Raw genomic sequence first — 21221 nt, forward strand, 5'->3', positions numbered from 1 at the left:
GAAACGAAGCGTTAATCGGTAAACACGTAACGAACTTTAGTCATTTGTGTTCAAGCATTAGCGTTGTCAACATCTCTCACTGACATCTCCTGTGTTACATTGGGTAAAAACATAGCAAAGGCTAAAAAATTGACAGAGTTTGAACGTGGCAGAATTGTCGAGCTGCAAAAGCAAGGTCTCTATAAACGTACCATCGCTGGTGAGATTGGGCGTAGTAAAATTGCTGTTGCAAATTTCTTAAAAGACCCTGAGGGACACGGAACGAGAATTTCAAGTGGTCGACCCAAGAAAATTTCTCCGGCGTTGAACAGGAGGATTCGACGGGTTGTCCGGCAAGACACCAGCGATCGTCAAACCAGATTAAGGCCCTTACGGACGTAGAATGCAGCTCAAGAACAATAAGACGGTATCTACGAGAGAAAGGCTTTAAAATCCGTAAACGTCTTCAAAGGCCACGCCTCCTTTCACACCACGAAACAGCTCGGTTAAACTTTACTGAGAAGCACCAAACATGGGAAGTAAAAAAGTGGAAGAAGGTTTTGTTCTCTGATGAGAAAAAAATTTAACCTGGATGGTCCCGATGGCTTCCAACGTTACTGGCATGATAAGGATATTCCACCGGAGACATTTTCTACAAGACATAGTGGAGGAGGTTCCATCATGATCTGGGGTGCTTTCTCTTTCCATGGAACAATGAAGCTTCAGGTTATACAGGGGCGTCAAACAGCAGCTGGCTACATTGGCATGTTGGAGAGACCATCCTTATTGATTGAAGGCCCTCGCTTGTGTGGAAATGACTGGATCTTTCAGTAGGACAACGCTGCAATCCACAATGCCCGCAGGACAAAAGACTTTTTCATGGCAAATAACGTGATTCTTTTGGACTATCCAGTGTGTTCGCCCGAACTGAACCCCATAGAAAATGTTTGGGGATGGATGGCAAGGGAAGTCTATATAAATGGACGTTAATTCCAAACAGTGCATGATCTTCGTGAAGTCATCTTCACAACATGGAATAACATTCCAGCCACCCTTCTGCAAATGCTTATATCGACCATGCCTAAGCGAATGTTTGAAGTTATTCGCAATGACGGCCGTGCAACTCACTACTGAGACCTCTTGTTGGGTATTTTCTACCCTGTTTAGGATTTCGTTTTAGTATGGTTTAAGCTCTTGACCAGCTTGTATTTAGGCCAATTTCATAGTGTTCACATTTTCCCTATTAAATGCTAAAAGGTTTTTATTTTTATTTTCCCTTTTCTTATTTTCATATTTCAAAGCCCTACTCAGATAAGTGGTTGAGTCTAACAACACAAAATGCATATTTTTTCTTTATGTTCATTGGTCTTAAGATTTTGGCCAGCAGTGTATTAAGTACTGTAGGGGCCGACAAGGTTTCCAATTAATTTACGCGTTGACAAACCACTTATTGAATTCCTAAGCGAAAGACCGACCGTTCAAAGTATTGGTAAGAACATGTTATACATATACTAATAATATGTTCAAAATGTCACTAGCATTTCTGGTCTAACAATTCCAAAATTTCTTCTACAACAACGTTTTCGTCTACTGCAACAACGTTTTCGCCTACTACTAACCTACCCGATCAAGTCAGCGAGTCTAGCCACTAGGCGTGTCTGGACAATCACTACAAAATTTCTTCAGCTTACCTGACTGATTTATTGATATCCGCTTTTGATATTCCGATAGATAAACTCAATGTTTTCATAAATGGTAATCATATTATACACATACTTAAACATATTTTAACACCAATTCAATACAACAGATAGCGCTGTATATTGACTGCTAGAACTGAAACAGTTTCTAAAATATGTATTTTAAATAAACTAATTTAACAAAGAAATGCACAAACGAGAATATTAGAAACTGCGAATTTTAAAATGAAGTAGGTATCCTGCTACAAAAAGTAATGAAGTAACAATTAAAACTATAATCACAAATTTATAAAATTTAATCCCTACTTTGGAAGCTTTATATCGCCATCTGTAGATTAAATTTTATAAATTTGTAATTGTAGTTTTTAATTCATGTGAAAGTTAGAGATATTAGGATATAGCTATACTGAAACTTTATAGATATTGTGTTCATTCCATGTACGTACAAAAACTAAACAAATAAAAATAGGAAAATAAAATTTAATAGAAAATGTGGATCCTTGTTTATTCGTAGAATTGTTGTGAAAAGTATTCAAAACAGAATAAATACTGCAATAAAAAGTACACAAACAAGTGATACCGGCTAGATATATTTCCAAACGATTTTCAACCTCTACTTTGGTTGCCAAATTTATACTGCTTCATTTACCTATGCAGATCACAATGCCAACAAAAGTAGAGATTGAAAATCGTTTCCGGACTATAAGTTATTATCTGCACTATCATATCGAAAATAGTCACTAAAATAGCTTGATAGATATAAAATTACGCTCACTTTCTTCTTTTTTTTTATCAGTATCAAACAATAAACTATAAAGTAAATAATGTTTGCTTGTATATACCTGTTTCGGTTTCATTTATTATTTATAAAGGCATTTTTTATTTTTGTGGAACTATTTTTTGCGGAAACATACGTATCATGAAAATATCGGAATTTAACTCCATGTGATCATCCAGTCCTCCTTCTGTAAACTGCTTATTATTCAACAAATCATCCAATCCCACTACTGTAAACTATTGTGCAAACAAGAACAGTGCATAAACCAAATCACAGCATTATGTTTTAGCTGAGGAAAGTTCTCTGTCCAAGGAAGACCTGAAAAAGACTGAAAGAACTAATTACTACACAATTGTTACAATAAAGTCAGTTATTCTAAAATACATTTATTACTTCGTCATCCCTCATGTAAAAATAAGGATAATAAATCTCCAGGTATTCCCAGAGAAAACATTGGAATTAGATACAGAAATTTCTCTGCAACACCTTCTATGGGAAAGTTCAGCAATACCAAAAGAGAACTGTCCTTTAACAATACGTGATTAGCCTAGGAACAGTGTTATAACATTCAAACGTTAGTACATCATAAAATGAGCATCATACATTTGCTAAATGTATGTAAGTATAAGACATTGTGAAGATGTAGCAAACAGGAAATGTTAACTTTTAAAAAAGAAAAGGAAACCCTAGTATGTTTAACATAACATAGCATTAACATTATACTACCTTTCAATTTTTGCTAGGGATCCAATAAATATAAAATTAACATTTAGATAAATATAACTGTACCGTCCGTTTTCTGTCCATTTAACTACTTCGCAGGGTGTGAATGGATCTTCTACGAATTTGGAATGTAGTTTTATTAGGACTACGTGGGGACATAAATAAATTTTCAGTTTTGTATTTTAGGTTTTGTGGTGTTTATGAGCTTTTTGGCATTTGTCACCGCTACCTCATCTTTTGTAGATGGACCTTCAGTAGATTCGGTTGTTATTGTTTTAAAGTCAAGCACAAAACTACTCAATGAGCTATCTGTACTCTGCTCACCACGGCATAAGTCAATGATAAGATATATACAATTTTCAGTTCTGCGTTTTGCGGTTTTTATGGGCGTTTGTTACATTACTTCGCATCTTGCAGATAAATCTCCATAAAATTTGGCGTGAAGATTTGTTGAGCTCATAGAAAAAACATGAAAATTTGCGATTTCACGTTTTGTGTTTTGCAATTTTTGTGGGAGTTTTTAAGATTACATATGTCCTAAGATAAGCTTTTATTAGCCATGATTTTACATAACTTATGTCCAGGAGTGGGTACTCCAGCTTGCATTGTAATAAAACAATATCTTCACTAGTCGTGTTGTAGTTTAGGATTTACTATAATTATGTGGAAACTTCACACAATTTTATTTTAAACAAAAGGATACCTCTCCTGCTGGTACATCGGTAAGTCTTCGGATATGCAACGCTAAAATCAAGGGTTCGATTCCCCTTGGTAGACTCAGCAGATAGTCCAATGCAGCTTCACTATAAGACTGTTTGTTTGTTTGTTTGTTTAGGAATTTCGCGTAAAACCACCAGAGGGCTATCTCCGCTAGCCGTCCCTAATTTAGCAGCGTAAGACTAGAGAGAATGCAGCTATTTATCACCGCCAACTCTTGGGCTACTCTTTTACGAACGAATAGTGGAATTGACCGTCACATTATAACGCCCCCACGACTGAAAAAGGCAAGTATGTTTGGTGTGATGGGGATTCGAACCCGCGACCCTCGGATTACGAGTTGAAAGCCCCAACCATCTGGCCGAGCCGGGCCTTGCTATAAGAAACACAAATAAAAGGATACATAAATGTGTATATGTGTAGCTTTACTCCAACTTCCTACCTATAGTTACCTGAAGATCCTTTAGGTGAAGTTCATTTTATCACTTAGTTGTGCTGATGACAAATACACTTAACATTTGAAACCTAAGAAATAAACTGACCATGAAATAAATACTTCTCTCTGACATACAAAGGTTATTTTAATTGTAGTTATTGTACGTTTCGTTAATGTTTTTTTAAATCTAGAATTAATAAAAATGGTAAAGCATTGTATTTTGTATCATGGCTTTCTATCTGTTTTACTTGATGATACTCGTTGAACCTTGGGAAAGACTAGAAGTTCCTAACTATTTTGGCCAACTCTTGCGATGCAGGCATAGCATGCGTTTTCTATCTTATCAGTTTAATTTATAATGTTGAGTATTTTTGCAAAGTTTTAGCATAGCACATGATCAGGAAAGTCGTTGATTCAACTATAGTCGCCTTCATTCCTTTTCTATTTTATTGAGTTATGTGTGTTTGGATAAGAATGACCATCTCAAATGGACAGTGCTAGTTGCTTTGGATAAGTCTGATGTTACGGATTCAGCTACAAAGTATCAAATTTAAGCAACATGGTAATTTTTTGCATGAATTTGGCAGTTTGGAAATAAGTCTTGAGAGAGTAGAGCCAGTCTGATCAATCAACAACTCCAGTAAATGCAACAATCCAATGTACAACGCAGTGTCACTATGTTATTAATAAAAAAAAATTATTTTGTATTTCACTTTATGTTCAGTCTCTTTCTGTTTCGTTACCAGTCGGTTTAAAAATTTGAAATATCGTCGTAGCTTATCTTAACGAATCTCCTGTCATTTGCAGACCTACCAACTTTGCTCTTTCGGAAAATCAGTTTACTTAAACCTATAGGAAACTGTAAAGTATAAACGAGAGAAATATCCCCACTTAAATCAGTGATGAAATTCATGTAATATAATAATTCGCAAATGAGTACTAATTTTGTAAAAATAAAATAAATTGCACCAATTACAGAACAGTTAAAAATTGTAAATTCGGAGAGAGTTAACTTTTGGAAATCGGTATCAGTTGCTGTCAAGGTTTAATGTAAATGTGGACTGATATTCTTCTGCAGTAGGTGTCTGTAACTTGATGGCGAAAAACCCGAACAATAAACAACAAGCACACAATCCATTTGTTTTTTAAAATAATATATTCAAAACAGTTTTTTTTATGTTTTTAGAATTTCGCACAAAGCTACTCGAGGGCTATCTGTGCTAGCCGTCCCTAATTTAGCAGTGTAAGACTAGAGGGAAGGCAGCTAGTCATCACCACCCACCGCCAACTCTTGGGCTACTCTTTTACCAACGAATAGTGGGATTGACCGTCACATTATACACCCCCACGGCTGGGAGGGCGAGCATGTTTAGCGCGACACGGGCGCGAACCCGCGACCCTCGGATTACGAGTCGCACGCCTTACGCGCTTGGCCATGCCAGGCCTATTCAAAACAAGTCAAATGTATGTACAAAAATTCTTTACACTATAGAATATTGCAATTGTATCTAAAACTCGAAATAATTCTATTTTCTTGTCGAAAGTCCATTCAGGCTGATTCAATTACTTAAGAATCGAATTGAACAGACGAATTATTTTTTTTCTACCTTGTTTCTTACTGTCCAACCTGTGATAGCTTCATTTAAGTTACACCGTGGGTTATCACAGTTGTATCTCGAACTCTCAATAATTGTCTCCCTTTCGTCAAAGTCCACACAGACGGGCTCAGTTATTTCATAACACCCTTTGACAAGACAAATTAATTTAGTCATGTCTGTTAAACTGTGAAATTCACTTTGAGATATCGCCCATTACGGCTAACCACTCTCACGCTGGTTAGCTTCACGTTTTTTAACTTTTTTCTCAACGAACTTTTACTTCAATGAGCTTGACTTGCATTCACTTCAGTCTCCCATATTTATGTATTTTTCACTGAAGTCATAAACCTTTTATAAACTGCGTGAGGGCCAAGCGCCATCTATACTAGGCCTGTATCAATCTTATTGCCAAACATCATAAAGTTGATGCATATCAACATTGATTTAACTTTTAAATTAAAAGAAACATTTCCGGCTACTTGAAATGTAGCAAATGTTATTTGCATAATAAATCGGAGACTTATCCGAGATAGGTTATAATACTTAACACAAGTACAACAATTTAATTGCACACACAATGCACAGAGTTATGTAAAGAAATTTCTCCAAACTAACGTTTTTAAAACAATCAACCTTCAACGCTTCTGTCATGAAAACTAAGGAATAATTAAATATTAAGTCACAAAATAAATTAAGTAATAATATTTATACTAAACAGCACTGTACATCCAAGAATAATATTAACGATATTTTTAACACTGTATACAAAGACTGTTCTTAGTTTATACACTGAGTCTCTTCATGTAGTCTACAGCAAAACCTGTACTTCTTTTCTTGTTCTCTCTTTACGTAAGACATCCAGTAAGATTTCATCGTGACAGGATCCATCTTTCTTAATCTATCAGTGCAGTAGATCTTGTATTTTTTTCTTCTTCTTGCCAATCAGTTCTTCACATATGTTGACGTCTTTGTATGACTCGTCTCCACCCAGTGGTCTTAGGCCGAATTCGTCTTTATATTTTATAATGAAGTCACTGTCTTCAGATTTTGCTTCGATGACAGCCACACCTGCTACATCCCTTTGTCCCTCAATAGCTGTACCTGTGATGTTTTTTTTCTCTCAAAGTACCTCTTCAACCAACTTGTATCATAGACTTTGATCCACTTTCACCTTTTCACCTTATAGTGTACTCTGTTGACGACTTAATGTATTGCAAAAGGTTCTTTCCATTGCTGTGGGTAGTAGAACTACGACCTTCTGTCCAATCTTGACCTCCTTGTTACAGAAGTGTCTTTGATGGGTTTAGCTTCCCCAGTAGAACTGTCTTGACAGGTACACTTCAATACTCCTTTCCAGTCTTCTGTTTTGTAACTCTTTCCATTATGTATTCTGGTCCCCTTCCTCTCGGACACTGCCACAAAGTGTCTGTAGTGACGAGTCGTTCTACTGTGCTCGCTTTAGCTATCATGAACTCACATTTGGGAAGTAACTTTTAGAGACTTTAAGGTGGTTGGTATCTAGCTTTATCTTCTTCCTTCTCTTTTGAGCTCTAGTAGTGATTGCAGATACCACACAAGTCTTCTTTCTGTCTAGCTTTCCAAATTTCTACTATCTGGTATATTTCTAATCACTAAGAGGTATAATGGTACTGTGATACACATGGCTTCAAGGTTTCCTACATAATGTGGAGTATCTACCTTAACTTTTGCTTTGGTAAACTTTGACAAGACAAATTAATTTAGTCATGTCTGTTAAACTGTGAATTAGTACACACAGGCATACCTGGTTTGTCATTTGGTTATCAAATATTAGATCGGTTCTCACTACTACACCAACTGTCTCGTATGACTTTTACTTTCTTGTTCTCGACATAGCTTTCACTTATTAGTATATTATAATTTGTTTGTACCTCTTGATATCTGTAACATGCTCTAATTACTATTGGCACTGTTAATCCATTTGCTAACTTAAGCTAACCATTATTTATGCATTGATCAATCACGAAAACGGCACATCTTTCCCCTAGTAAATCTGACGTGTTCTCTTGATTCTGTTTCTTCTGGTAGTAGCATCCATGGTGACAGTGACTCTTTTCTTGTACTTCACCATTGCTATCTTTGTAAGTAGCTTCAGCTGCTTTATATTGAGATTTCTATTGTTGCTTGTTAGTGATGGACTTACACTCTTTTGCAATGTGCCCTATTTCATAACAAATATAGCATTTCTTCTCCCATTTGTTACATTTGGTAAACTATTGCTCCTGGTCAACCAATACTGGTTTTTACTTTATTTTGATATTCTTGTACTTGCCAGCCATACTTCCTCCATAAACTTCCATGACTGTTTTGCAGCTTGATCATCTCGTCAGTGACTTTTGGTGCTCTCTCCTTTAGAAGTAGTGGCACGTTAGTTGAACTCGTGGTCATGGACTGTTGACATATTAGTTCTGTTAATCACTCAAAATTATTATCACACTTCGCCATATCAGATATCTCGTGAAGTATCGCCGTAAATGTGCCACAAATTGAAATGCAATTTCTCCAGTGACAGGTTTGACTTCTCTGAGGTTTCGATGAAAACATTCTTCAGTATGTTCGTAGTGTTTATGAAGACCATTTTTAATTTGTCGTAGCTTATGACATCTTCTTATTTATGGCTGCATGTACTTATAGGCCTTTTCCTGTGAGTAGTGAGCTTAAACAGACTGACTAGTCGCTTTCGTCCCAATTCTGAATTTGGGCATATACTTCATATATGGGATATTCATCTTTCTGATGGATGATCTTAGAAATCTCATATTGTGCTCTTATTCTCTCTCGTTTTTCAATGTGTAGTCTTATTTCTAGTCTTACCTTTCTCTCGTTTTCTTCTATCTACTCTTATTCTTTCTATTTCTAGTCTTACCTTTCTCTCGTTTTCTTCTATCTACTCTTATTCTTTCTATTTCTAGTCTTACCTTTCTCTCGTTTTCTTCTATCTACTCTTATTCTTCTTATTTCTAGTCTTTCCTTTCTCTCGTTTTCTTCTATCTGCTCTTATTCTTTCTACTTGCATTCTCTCCTCTCTCTCTTTCTTTTAGCTTTTCTTCCTTTCTTCTCCGTCTATGATATTTTCTCTATAGTTCATGTTTTTTAACATATTCTCGTTGTTCGCCATCTTTTAACCTAAGATGATCACCTCTTTCTGCCCATTCATCATCACCTATTGACCCGGTTATATAGTGAGATTGTAATCTCTACACTGTTTTCGTCACCACTACAGTTGTGCATACACAAGTCTGCTTCTGCTGTCGTCTCCGTCTTCTTTTTGTGCCTGGCTTTCAATAGCACAGTGGTATGTCTATGAAATGACAACGCTAAAAACCGGTTTTTGATACCTGTGGTAGGTAGAGGACAGATAGCCCTTTGTGTAGCTTTGTGCTTAATTACAAAGAAACAAAAATCTTCTGACACTATCTTTTACTGTATAATTCTGGTTGGCTCGCTAAATGTCATGCTTGTAGTGTGTATGTGGGATGAAAATCTTCTACAATAGGTGTCTGTAACTTGTTAGCGATAAATTCGAACAATAAATGACAAGCACACAATTTATTTGTTTTAAAATAATATATTTAAAATAAGTTAAACGTATATACAAAATTCTTTACACTATAGAATATCATGATTATATCTAAAATCTGAATTATTATCTTACTTTTATTAACAGGTTAGTAACTGGAGATGAAAAATGGATATTTTATAAAAATGTTAAGTGCCACAGACAATGGCTCAGTGGATGTAAAGTGGCTAAAGCACAACCCAACATGAACCTCCACCTTAGGAAAGCCGTGTTAAGCATTTGATGGAATATTGTTGGCGTGATAATCTTTGAATTTCTGCTACTCAATGTAACGATTACATCGGACTTCTTTTGTCAACAGTTAGAGAACTTTAAAGTTGCACTGAAAGAAAAGACCTGCTTTGATCAATTATAAAGGTGTTGTGTTACACCAGGATAATGCACGGCCCCATACGGCAAGGATCACATCTGCAAAGGTTGAAGAGCTAGACTAGGAAAAACTTCCACATCCTCGTTATTCTCCAGACCTTTCCCCATCAGATTATCCTCTATTCCATAGTTTACAGAACAATCTTGATGGAAAAGAGCTTGGAACATTTAAAGATGTCAAACTACTCTCTCTACATTCTTTTCCTCCAAACCCCAAGAATTTTATAGAAGTGGCATTCAGAAGCTTGTGAATCGTTGGCAGGAAATCATTAATAATAATGGAACATACATTATTGATTAAATAACATTAAAAACATTTGAAATCTTTTATCTTTTTCTAAATCTAAAATCGGACATTACTTAAGGGATGACCTGATATAATGTTCACTGAAGCCTCGAACTTTATATAAACTACGCAAGCGACATCATAATGTAACAATACTTATTTTAGGTAACGAAAATTGGCGAAGATTCGAATAACTTGGCGTCAACAAAATTACTAAAGCCTAGTATATTAAAAACAATTTAACTGCATACGCAACGTACGACTGGTACAGAGTTAGGTGACGAAATTTGTCACGATAAATGCTTTTAAAGCAATGAACCTTTAACATTTCTGTTTTGAAACTAAAAATCATTAAATATTGAGACACAAAATAAATTAAATAATAACGCTTACATTAAAAAGTCTTGCATGTCCAATAGGTATAATTTGGCGTTTGTCTAAGCTCGACATTAATGGGTAAGCAATGTAGAATGGGGTAAAATAGGGCACACTGTTTTGTTTTCGTTTTAATTACTAGTATCATTCTTTCTAGCTTGCATTAAACGTTGATGTCTAATATAAATATAGAAAGGTGTTGCAATAGGCTACAGTAAATTAGAAGTACCATTATGAGTGGAATTTTTTGTGTGTTAACTTCATCACAGTGCCCGACTTGGCCAGGTGGTTAGGGCCCTCGACTCGTAATCTGAGGGTCCCGGGTTCGAATCCCCGTCGCACCAAACATGCTCGCCCTTTCAGCCGTCGGGGCGTTAGAATGTGACGTTCATTTCCATTATTCGTTGGTAATAAAGTAGCCCAAACGTGGGCGGTGGGTAGTGATGACTAGCTGCCTTCCCTCTAGTCTTATATTGTTAAATTAGGGAAGGATAGCGCAGATAGCTCATGTAGATTTGCGCAAAAATCCAGAAAAAAACAAAGGAATAAATAAATGTATTATAAAGCAGAAATGGGGTAGTGGTAACATGTGTTGGTGAGACTTAGTGTCAGTACTCGTTTCTTAATACATAGCACTGGGTTACAGCACAGATAAACTGTTCGAGCACAATCATAGAAATTTTCTTAGATTTGTAGAATTAATATTGATATTTAATGGTGTTATGAAAGATCACCTCAGAAAAATAATATTACACGAGATTCAGTATAAATACTTAAGTTTGTTTGGAATTTCGCACAAAGCTACTCGAGAGCTATCTACGCTAGCCGTCCCTAATTTAGCAGTGTAAGACTAGGGGGGAAGGCAGCTAGTCATCACCACCCACCGCCAACTCTTGGGCTACTCTTTTACTAACTAATAGTGAGATTGACTGTCATATTATAATGCCCCCACAGCTGAAAGGGTGAGCATGTTTGGTACGATGAGGATTCAAACCCACGACCCTCAGATTATGAGTCAACTGCCTTAACTATCTGGCCATGCTGAGCCAACCTTAGTAAGAAAGCGAGATAAAGTATACATGTTTTAGAATATCCTATTTTATATATTTCATATTCTAAGTTGGTTAGTTGAATTTAAAAAAAAAAATTTTGAAGATCACATTATTATAATGTTAAGTTTACATTTTCACAAGTGTAAAATCTTGAAGGAAACATGAATTTCAAATGCATATACTCAGATTACGAAGCACACGCCTTAACGCGCTAGGCCATGCCGGGCCAAATACTTAAGTAAAATATTCGAAATGAGATTATTCAATTATTTGCAACAAGGGTTAAGGAAACGGTATTTTCAACGCTCAAAAAAACATAATACTACCGAATTATTTTGGATTGTAAACCCCACATAAGTAAAATCAACCAAATAACTCTGTGTCTGTTTGTTTGTTTGTTTTGAATTTCGCGCAAAGCTTCTCGAGGGCTATCTACGCTAACCGTTTCTAATTTAGCAGTGTAAGACTAGAGGAAAGGCAGCTAGTCATTACCACTCACCGCCAACTCTTGAGCTACTCTTTTACCAACGAATAGTGAGATTGACCATTACATTATAACGCCACCACGGCTGAAAGGGTAAACATGTTTGGTGCGCGACCGGGATTCGAACCTGCGATCCTCGGATTACGAGTTGAACGCCTCAACACGCTTGGCCATGCCGGGCCACGACTCTGTGTCAGTGAATGTAAGCTGCAGTAATGTGACAGGCAGTGTAAATATATGAGAATATTTTGTTTAATTTTTGGAATAAACATTCAAGTGGACCGAATGACTTTTGTAGAAATTTCGTGAACTGGAACTTGACACTTCAGACACGAAATGGATAAAGCTACGACAACGGGGCCTACATGGAAAACAGCAGAGTACCAACAAGGATACAAAACTTAAACACAGAATATTTGTTCTTTATTCACTTAACTTATGCTAAACTCTGCAGCTAACTTTGGATGTTTGGTTTTCCAGACTGACTTATGACCTACAAGCCTTTTTCTCACCTTCCACACACACTGTTGGGATGTTCTTAACAAATACATCAAAAGCCTGAAACTAGAGGGGTTCTAATTCTGTTTACTTTAGAGCAAAGCTACACTGGGCTATCTGTTGTATCCACTGCGGGGAATAGCACTCCATATTTTAGTCTTGTAAGCTCACAGACTTACCACAATGCTACCAGGAGATAACTAGATGGGAAAGTCGAGTTAAAGCAACAAAGACAATCCAATATCAAGTTGGTGAAGTGTTCAAAGTCCTTCTTTCTACCAGAAAGGATAGTAATCTCACTGAAAGCCATGGTATTAAACCATTGGCAGAAGTACAATCCATTGCAAGCAAAATACTAAACTTAAATTTTTTGTGCAACTTAGCAGTTGAGTATGATATGCTGTGTAACATTAATAATAACAACAAAAACAAAAAGCTGCAAGCAACGAATTTCTCTAAAGCAATTATGCAGTTGGACACAACGAAAATCTATTGTCAGAATTATGGGACAGCCAAGAGCTTTACATTGGCGCGGACAAACTCCAGAGAGTTGACAGAGGAACTTGACATTTTTGACTGCTTTACACCTGAGCTACAAGGTCAAACTTGTCCGGAAAAGAAATATTTCGACCTACAACGCAGAAAATATGCCTAGCATTGATCAAAAACAGAAATACAAACTCATCTTGTTTAATTAGGTATTGTATTCTGCTATACAGACGTGTTACACAGCTTCAGAAACCAAGTAACGTGTTTAGATTTCTGTACAACATTCACCCAGTGGCTGTATTGGGAATAAACGATATAATTAACCAGTGCTACGTTTTTAAAATGGCGGTTCAAAAGACACTGGTGCACTTGAATTATGTAAAGAGTTAAAAGCTTCGTCCAGAAGAATGGATTTTATTATCAAGACCTAAAGATGTTTGAAATACATTTGTTAAAGCAGTGTGTCGTCTGTGTTTCTAAATGCATTTATTTCTCTGAGAATACTGCTGACAGTTGCGAGAGAGGATCGCAGTTTCTCAAAATTGAAATAAATTAAACGTAATCTGCGGACAACAATGACATAGGATCGATTGAATGAATTTACAACAACATGAACTTAACTTGAAGCCCCCCCAGTGGCTCAGCGGTATGTCTTCGGACTTACAACGCTAAAAACCGGGTTTCGATACCCGTGGCGGACAGAGCACAGATAGCCTATTGTGTAGCTTTGTGCTTAAATCAAAACAACAACTTAACTTGAATTTGCCCAAAACCTAAATCTGAAAATTTTGTATACCTTTGTAGTTCAAAAAAAAAAAAAAAGCCAGTTAAGTCACGTTTTCACACTTGGTGGATAAGCCAACTTTTTTCCTAAATAAATTAACATTCATGGTTAAAAGGCCTGAATACTGTCAATGAAAAAATGTGTTGAAAATTGGTAAAAACAATTTTTATTATGTGCAACGTTTCGGACAGAAGCCCTTCGTCAGGTACTTTAAATCGTTTTACATAAAAAAAAAAAAACTGTACTTAGGTTACGTGACAGATTCCGTGAACATTTCCAACTTATACAAACGACACCCTTCACACCAAACACTTCAACTCCCTGGATAACCATGTAAATTGGTGACATGAGTGTATTTGCTTTATTACACACATCCCAAAACAACTTGATTACGAAAGCCTAGTACATAAACTTGTATTTAAACTACATTCTCTTGCAACACACGAAATTAACGAAAGTATTTCTTTTAAGTGAATACACCTACTTATTTCATATTTTCCTGATTATTATAATAATAATGATTACTGTTTTTTCATTTGTCGAATTCGTATGCCTTACTTTACAGTATCATTTTATTTCTAAAATCCAATTTATATACTATTTAACACTTCTTTTTCATCTTAAAACTGTTTATAGAATTTATTCAACAATGTTCCTTCTAACAATATTTTTAACGGGGTCAAAGCAGTACGTACGTAATTTAAAATCTTTTTTAATATTCCAACTCTTCAACAATTTTGTCTAAGCATTTTTGTCTAGCTATTGTTTGTTTTGAATTTCGCGCAAAGCTACACGATGACTTTCTGCGCTAGCCGTCCCAAATTTGGCAGTGTAAGAGTAGAGAAAAGTTTCTTGTTTTTTTTTGGAATTTCGCACAAAGCTACTCGAGGGCTATCTGTGCTAGCCGTCCCTAATTTAGCAGTGTAAAACTAGAGGGAAGGCAGCTAGTCATCACCACCCACCGCCAACTCTTGGGCTACTCTTTTACCAACGAATAGTGAGATTGACCATTACATTATAACGCCCCCACAGCTGAAAGGGCGAGTATGTTTGGTGAGATGGGGATTTGAACCCACGACCCTCAGACATATTTACTGAATAAATCAAAATTTCACTACTTAAACGATTTTTTTTCTAAGCGTAAAGAAAATATGACAAATATTGTCACCCTAATTTGTTCACAGAATTGCTGGCGAACGAAAATGCAGCTAGTAAAAAGGAGAAAAACATATACAGGGTGGCCCGTAAGTCCCTACCCATCCATATGTTATTGTGTTATATTCAGTTACGCATGTAATATGAATTTCTTGTGTGTGTGTTTTTTTTTTCAGATAAATATGGCCGATGTAAGCCCATTTACACTTGAAGAGCGTATTGTGATAAGTACGTGGGTACATGAGCGCAATAATACTGGTGACACCACACATACACTGGGTACATGTGATATATGGATGGGTAGGGACTTACGGGCCACCCTGTATAATAAAGACATTTAAAATTTTTACAAAGACAAGTATGAATCTATATATACGCAACTTAGATAATTAGATGTTTTTAACGATACAAAAGTATGGAAACAAGAAAGTCAAAACAACAAAACTGAGTTACTTACAATTAGAAAATATTCCTATTTTGGCTGAGGTTAATATAACTGCAGTGATTTATCAAATATAAAAAATTAAGTATCTCGGTTTTTATAATTCTAACTTTCCTATTTCAATACATTTTGGAGCTTTAAGACAATCTATATTGCTATAGTTAGTTAGATTACGTATGTAACAACCTCAACTTGTATTTGTAAACTTTTAAATTCTTTCTTTCTTTTACACTTGTTATATTATAAACGCATGGTTTTCGGATTAAACATGGCGTTTCCATATTGTTTGTGTGTGTAAATGAACTAGAATGTATTGTTTATATTTTGGCAGTTAAGAGAGCTCACGTTAATATTTTATCAAGGGCGTTAGAATGTGTAATGATGGCGCGGCGTTTGTTCTGTACGATTTGGATTTTATTTATAATTGAATATATAAATGTATATACGTGTGTAAAAAATGTAAGCGCAAAAATATTTAAAGAGTTAAATTACAAAGTACATTAATATGTTCTGAATTGTAAATATTTTATACTTATATTTATTTTAGAAGTTTTTGAAATTTATATATATATCATTACATATGCTGCTTAGAATTATTTTTTCTTAGAGGGCATTATTCAAATTTTATGCGATAGAAAGAATTAGCAGACGACACTCTTATAACAGATTTATAAAAGTGAAGAACTACGCTCGAGGTAGTTTAATATTAATTCAAATTCATGGGTATGTATTTTCTTTATATGTATATAGAATGTCAATAACACAGCGTTGTACATTAATGAATAGTATTATATAGAGCCATGGTAAATTAATATGAAAATTTAGATTGCAAGAGCAGCCTAATTTGGTCGTGACTTATAAGGATTTGTATAAGCTTAAACTTAAAAATTCTTTTGTAACATCCTCAGCCTCAGTTTTGTTCATTACAAAACCATCATATGCTAAATAATTTATAGTTTGCATGTAATCATGAAGGTACTGAAAAAAACCTTTGGTGTTTTTATCTTATTTAATACGACGTAAAGTTTATTACAATAATTCACTAGTTGAAAAGATTAAAAAAAATAAAAATGTAACGGAAATATCCTACTGGTTGCTGTAGTGTATGGTCTTATTTGGTATCACAAGATGGTCTTCACAAGTGTTAAACACTCACAAATTAATTCTTCATGTCTAGAGGAATCTACTCCTGAAGGAAACACTCGCGAAGAAAGTGAAGTTTCAGAATTAACTTTCGATTATGAGGTAAAGCGCACCATTAAAATAAGTTAATTCATTGCCAGGTTCATGTAAATATTGACGTCAGTAAATGATATAAATATTTGAAAATAGCTAATTAACGTTTTTTTCATTTTATGTATTTTAGAGCCATAGAAATACATTCTTGTTCAGACTCTTAGAAGGTTTGGAGGCTTGATTTTCTGTTAGTGTATAATATCAATAATAATATTATTAATATATCAATTTAACAAGTCATTATACTCATTAGCATATTTTATTAATAATATTTCTGCCATTATAGTCGAAAAACAGTTTAAATTTAACTTTATTTAGAAGTTAGATACTGATGTACAAAGCAGATATTATTGCTTAATATCACATATTCGTTAATGTTTTGAAATCAGATTTTTTGGGTAACAAGCTCTACATATTTATTTTAACTTCTTTACTTCACAGTTTGAAACATAGGTGTGGCAAAAATAGCATTTTTTTACGTATCTCTTATTTGAAATTCATAACGGACTAAATAAGAGGGTTATGTAAAAAACACCTGCATCGTGGTATTTTTGTCATAAGTATCAGGTCCATCCATTTTCAATGCTCCACTGATTCTCAGTATTCAGAACTGTGACTAATAAAGTTCTCAGGATTTTATCATTTTATTCTAAAATAATTAATCCACATGTTTTTCTGAATCACTTGTGTAGGCAGGATAGGCAGAGCCAAAAATGTACATTAGATTGATTTTGATTCTTGTGTTAACAACAAACCTATGATGAATGTTACATGTAGTATCATGAACATCACTAAACAATTTGTAATGTTGAATTCACATGCACGGAAAAGGGTTTATCCACAGTTCTCAAACAGTAAATTGTTTTAAATTCTGTAGTAACACCATCATAACCTGATGTTTTATGCATCTACCACAGATGAGAATTTTTCAGTCAAGTCTTGTTGTCAAGCTCTGATTGAGAGATGATATTCTATTTTTGATTATTATTGATCTGTTAGTTGTAAAAACTGTTGAGTTTTTTAGTCACAAGTTCTTATAGGACAACTTGATAAGGAATTCTACTGATGGAAGTGAAGACCTAAGCTCTTCAGAACTTATAGCTCAGATAGAACTAATGCAAGATGAGTTAATAAAACTGGAGGAATCCATTTTGAAAACTCGAGGTAGTTCCACATATTTTACAGAATTTCAGAACGATATAATAGTGAAATAAAAAACATTTTAAAAATGTTTAGAACCAATTAACTAAGTTAAAAGAAACACAAATAGTAGAAAAAGGCTAATTCCTCATTAGATGTTGTTGTCTTGTATATAATTTCTGTTAAGCATAAACTAATTCCTCATTAGATGTTGTTGTCTTGTATATAATTTCTGTTAAGCATAAACTTTTAGCCATCAAAACATTTTTAAAACTTTTAATTAAAAGTTATTTTCCTGCAGGTAAAATTTAGCATTAGTTATCTCTAGTTTTTGCCAATGTTAAATTACATATTTCTAGCTCAACTGTTTGAAACCTTTGTTCTTAACTTAGCAGATCATACAGAATGTTTCCTGTGTATTACAGCAAAGAGTGCACTTTGTGACACTGAACTTTCAGTGATGTTAGATCCTCCTGAAATAAGAGAACAAACTAAAGAAATGGAATTAGCATTCTGTGCTTGTGAAAAAGAATTACAAGAACCAGAAACTAAAGATTAAACGTTCACCAAAAACTTTATAAATAAATGTTATGAAAGTTACTATTGTACTATCTGTTGTTATGGAGATTATTCTGAACTGTATACTAATGACATTAGTAAAGTGTGTAAATATATTACAGTTTTATTGTTCAAAATTGTGAATCCTTAAACATGGATGGTTGTTACTTTACAAGTGTATTTTTATTTCTAGTTCAAGATATAGAAAGAATAAAGTCTCACTTGCAGATAAAATCAGCTCTTTCTTGTGCTTTGTACTGGATGAAACAACTTTAACACATATAAGGACCAGGCTTTCTTAAGGGTCCATTTCTCAAGTGGAAAATGTTGAAAAAACACGTTTTTTATCAGTATGATTTATACAGTTTTTGAAAATATAGCTACTGAAAAACCTTGTGTCAAACATCTAATACTCAGACTATATTCTATTGCTTGTATGTTAGCAAATATAGGTAGAGATATTAATGTGATAACATTTACATTACTACAGTAAACCTAGCTACAGCAGACTAATAATAATAGTTATTTTATATTAGTCTTGTTCCATAGATCATAAATGTAAATTTTTGTTATAATGTAGTATTATATGAAGAAGTGTGAAGCATATATAAGGAGTTGAATTAAAATGAATTCCTTTACCTACATCTCACCATGTCCATAATTATCTGTTTTTATAAATAGATCCCTAGCATCTCACCATGTCCATAATTATCTGTTTTTATAAATAGATCCCTAGCATCTCACCATGTCCATAATTATCTGTTTTTATAAATAGATCCCTAGCACCTCACCATGTACATAATTATCTGTTTTTATAAACAGATCCCTAGCATCTCACCATGTCATTAATTATATGTTTTTATAAATAGATCCCTAGCATCTCACCATGTCAATAATTATCTGTTTTTATAAATAGATCCCTAGCACCTCACCATGTACATAATTATCTGTTTTTATAAATAGATCCCTAGCATCTCACCATGTCCATAATTATCTGTTTTATAAATAGATCCCTAGCATCTCACCATGTCAATAATTATCTGTTTTTATAAATAGATCCCTAGCATCTCACCATGTCCATAATTATCTGTTTTTATAAATAGATCCCTAGCATCTCACCATGTCCATAATTATCTGTTTTTATAAATAGATCCCTAGCATCTCACCATGTCCATAATTATCTGTTTTTATAAATAGATCCCTAGCATCTCACCATGTCCATAATTATCTGTTTTTATAAATAGATCCCTAGCATCTCACCATGTCCATAATTATCTGTTTTATAAATAGATCCCTAGCATCTCACCATGTCCATAATTATCTGTTTTTATAAATAGATCCCTAGCACCTCACCATGTACATAATTATCTGTTTTTATAAATAGATCCCTAGCATCTCACCATGTCCATAATTATCTGTTTTTATAAACTGACCTTTAATTGTTGCTCACAGATTTAGCTCTGTAATTTATAAGTCATTTAAACGTACAACTACCACCACTCCAACCATCTGAATGTTACTTAAAGAAACACACTCACCTGTTATGTAATCCCACTTGACTTCTCTTTCAGGAAATGAGTTGATTTGAGCATAATACATTTCAAATCCACCCTATTCTAATCACCTGCATGTGGTGGAAACTAAATATAGTGATAAAAACAATATTCACCGTATGTATTTCCCTCTGAAGCAAAACTGAAATAAAGGGGAATATGTAATTTCATGTTTAGTTATTTTAACTAAATAATGCAATTTACTCTTACCCTTTTAGTTGTACCAAATATCTTGGTTGTTATACATAATAACAAAATAACACAACTTGAATATCTACAATAGATACATGTGTAATGAAGATTACATGCTTGAAAAAAACAATTTTATTACAAGCTCCAAATGGACATACCCAAAATGTGTCTTCATACCTGTGTTTAGGGTATGATCAAATCAAATTATTTACTTCTCAGATTCATTTTACACCCTAATCTTTTTAGTTACTCAAAAATCTATACTTATTGTCTTGAAAATAAACAGCTGTAAAAGAGAACATATGATTATGGCAACATGCTATTATGGATATTTTTGTATACGAAAAGGTAATGAGACAATCAGCTAACAACAAATTTTCAAAACACGTTTCCTAATTAATCACAATAAAGGCTCAAGTCAAACTTACGGTTTTTGTGTTATTGCTTTAAAATTAAATTTTTATGACAATAACATGCTAGTTTTAACACATTTATTTCCTTGGTTTGCTGGAAAAACTTAACAATTTGGAAAGCTCTGTCCATCTCCTACCATTCAGAAATTATTATATATTTTGTAAGGTATGTTTTCAGAGAAATGTGCCCCAGAACACTGGCAACACCTAATTGGACACTTAAGAAAGCCTGGCCCACAGTAAACTCATAAAACATTATTTGCAATTCTTTTGGCATTTGTGGAATAGTGAATTAATATAATCAATATGTCTAGTGTTTAATATATTTTCACTACTTTGATATTATGTTTGTTTTAAAGATATCTGTAATTGTGCATATTTAACTGTACAATCTTTGATTCTTGTCATAGATTCTCATGAGATCTCTTAAATATCTTATAGTATACTTTGCTCTCTTTTTGTGGTTTATCTGGGTAATCTACTAGTGAAAATTTACTTTTTGGGCTAACAAATGTTCTCAACTTGTTTTTAGTTAGAATAATGTTTACAATCTCCATTTCAGGAATGAATTCATATGCTTATTTTCAAATATTGCAATTTGTAACATATTAATAATTTAATTCATAATTCATTTAGTCACAAACT

At 34.2% G+C, this 21221-nt stretch overlaps 1 protein-coding gene across 3 annotated transcripts; it reads left to right on the plus strand.

Moving 5' to 3' along the window:
- Positions 1-16103: 16103 nt before the first annotated feature.
- On the plus strand, positions 16104-18646 carry LOC143224314 (uncharacterized). 3 transcript variants are annotated; one of them, XM_076452710.1, is made up of 4 exons: positions 16104-16207; positions 16662-16729; positions 17761-17884; positions 18253-18646. In XM_076452710.1, exons 1-4 carry the CDS (start codon positions 16204-16206, stop codon positions 18417-18419), a joined length of 363 nt encoding a protein of 120 aa, XP_076308825.1. In that variant the 5' UTR covers positions 16104-16203; the 3' UTR covers positions 18420-18646. The 3 variants fall into 3 exon arrangements, with proteins under 3 accessions (XP_076308825.1, XP_076308826.1, XP_076308827.1); XM_076452711.1 differs by having other exon boundaries at positions 18256-18646; XM_076452712.1 differs by having other exon boundaries at positions 18286-18646.
- Positions 18647-21221: the final 2575 nt, after the last annotated feature.

This window comes from Tachypleus tridentatus, chromosome 8, assembly GCF_004210375.1.
Source record: "Tachypleus tridentatus isolate NWPU-2018 chromosome 8, ASM421037v1, whole genome shotgun sequence".
NCBI classification, from domain to species: domain Eukaryota; kingdom Metazoa; phylum Arthropoda; class Merostomata; order Xiphosura; family Limulidae; genus Tachypleus; species Tachypleus tridentatus.

Bases quoted from the DNA above. Each gene is read 5' to 3' on its own strand.
- LOC143224314 (XM_076452710.1), top strand. The intron at 16,730-17,760 runs GTAAAGCGCACC...AAGTTCTTATAG, and splicing joins AATTAACTTTCGATTATGAG to GACAACTTGATAAGGAATTC. The intron at 17,885-18,252 runs GTAGTTCCACAT...TTCTTAACTTAG, and splicing joins ATCCATTTTGAAAACTCGAG to CAGATCATACAGAATGTTTC.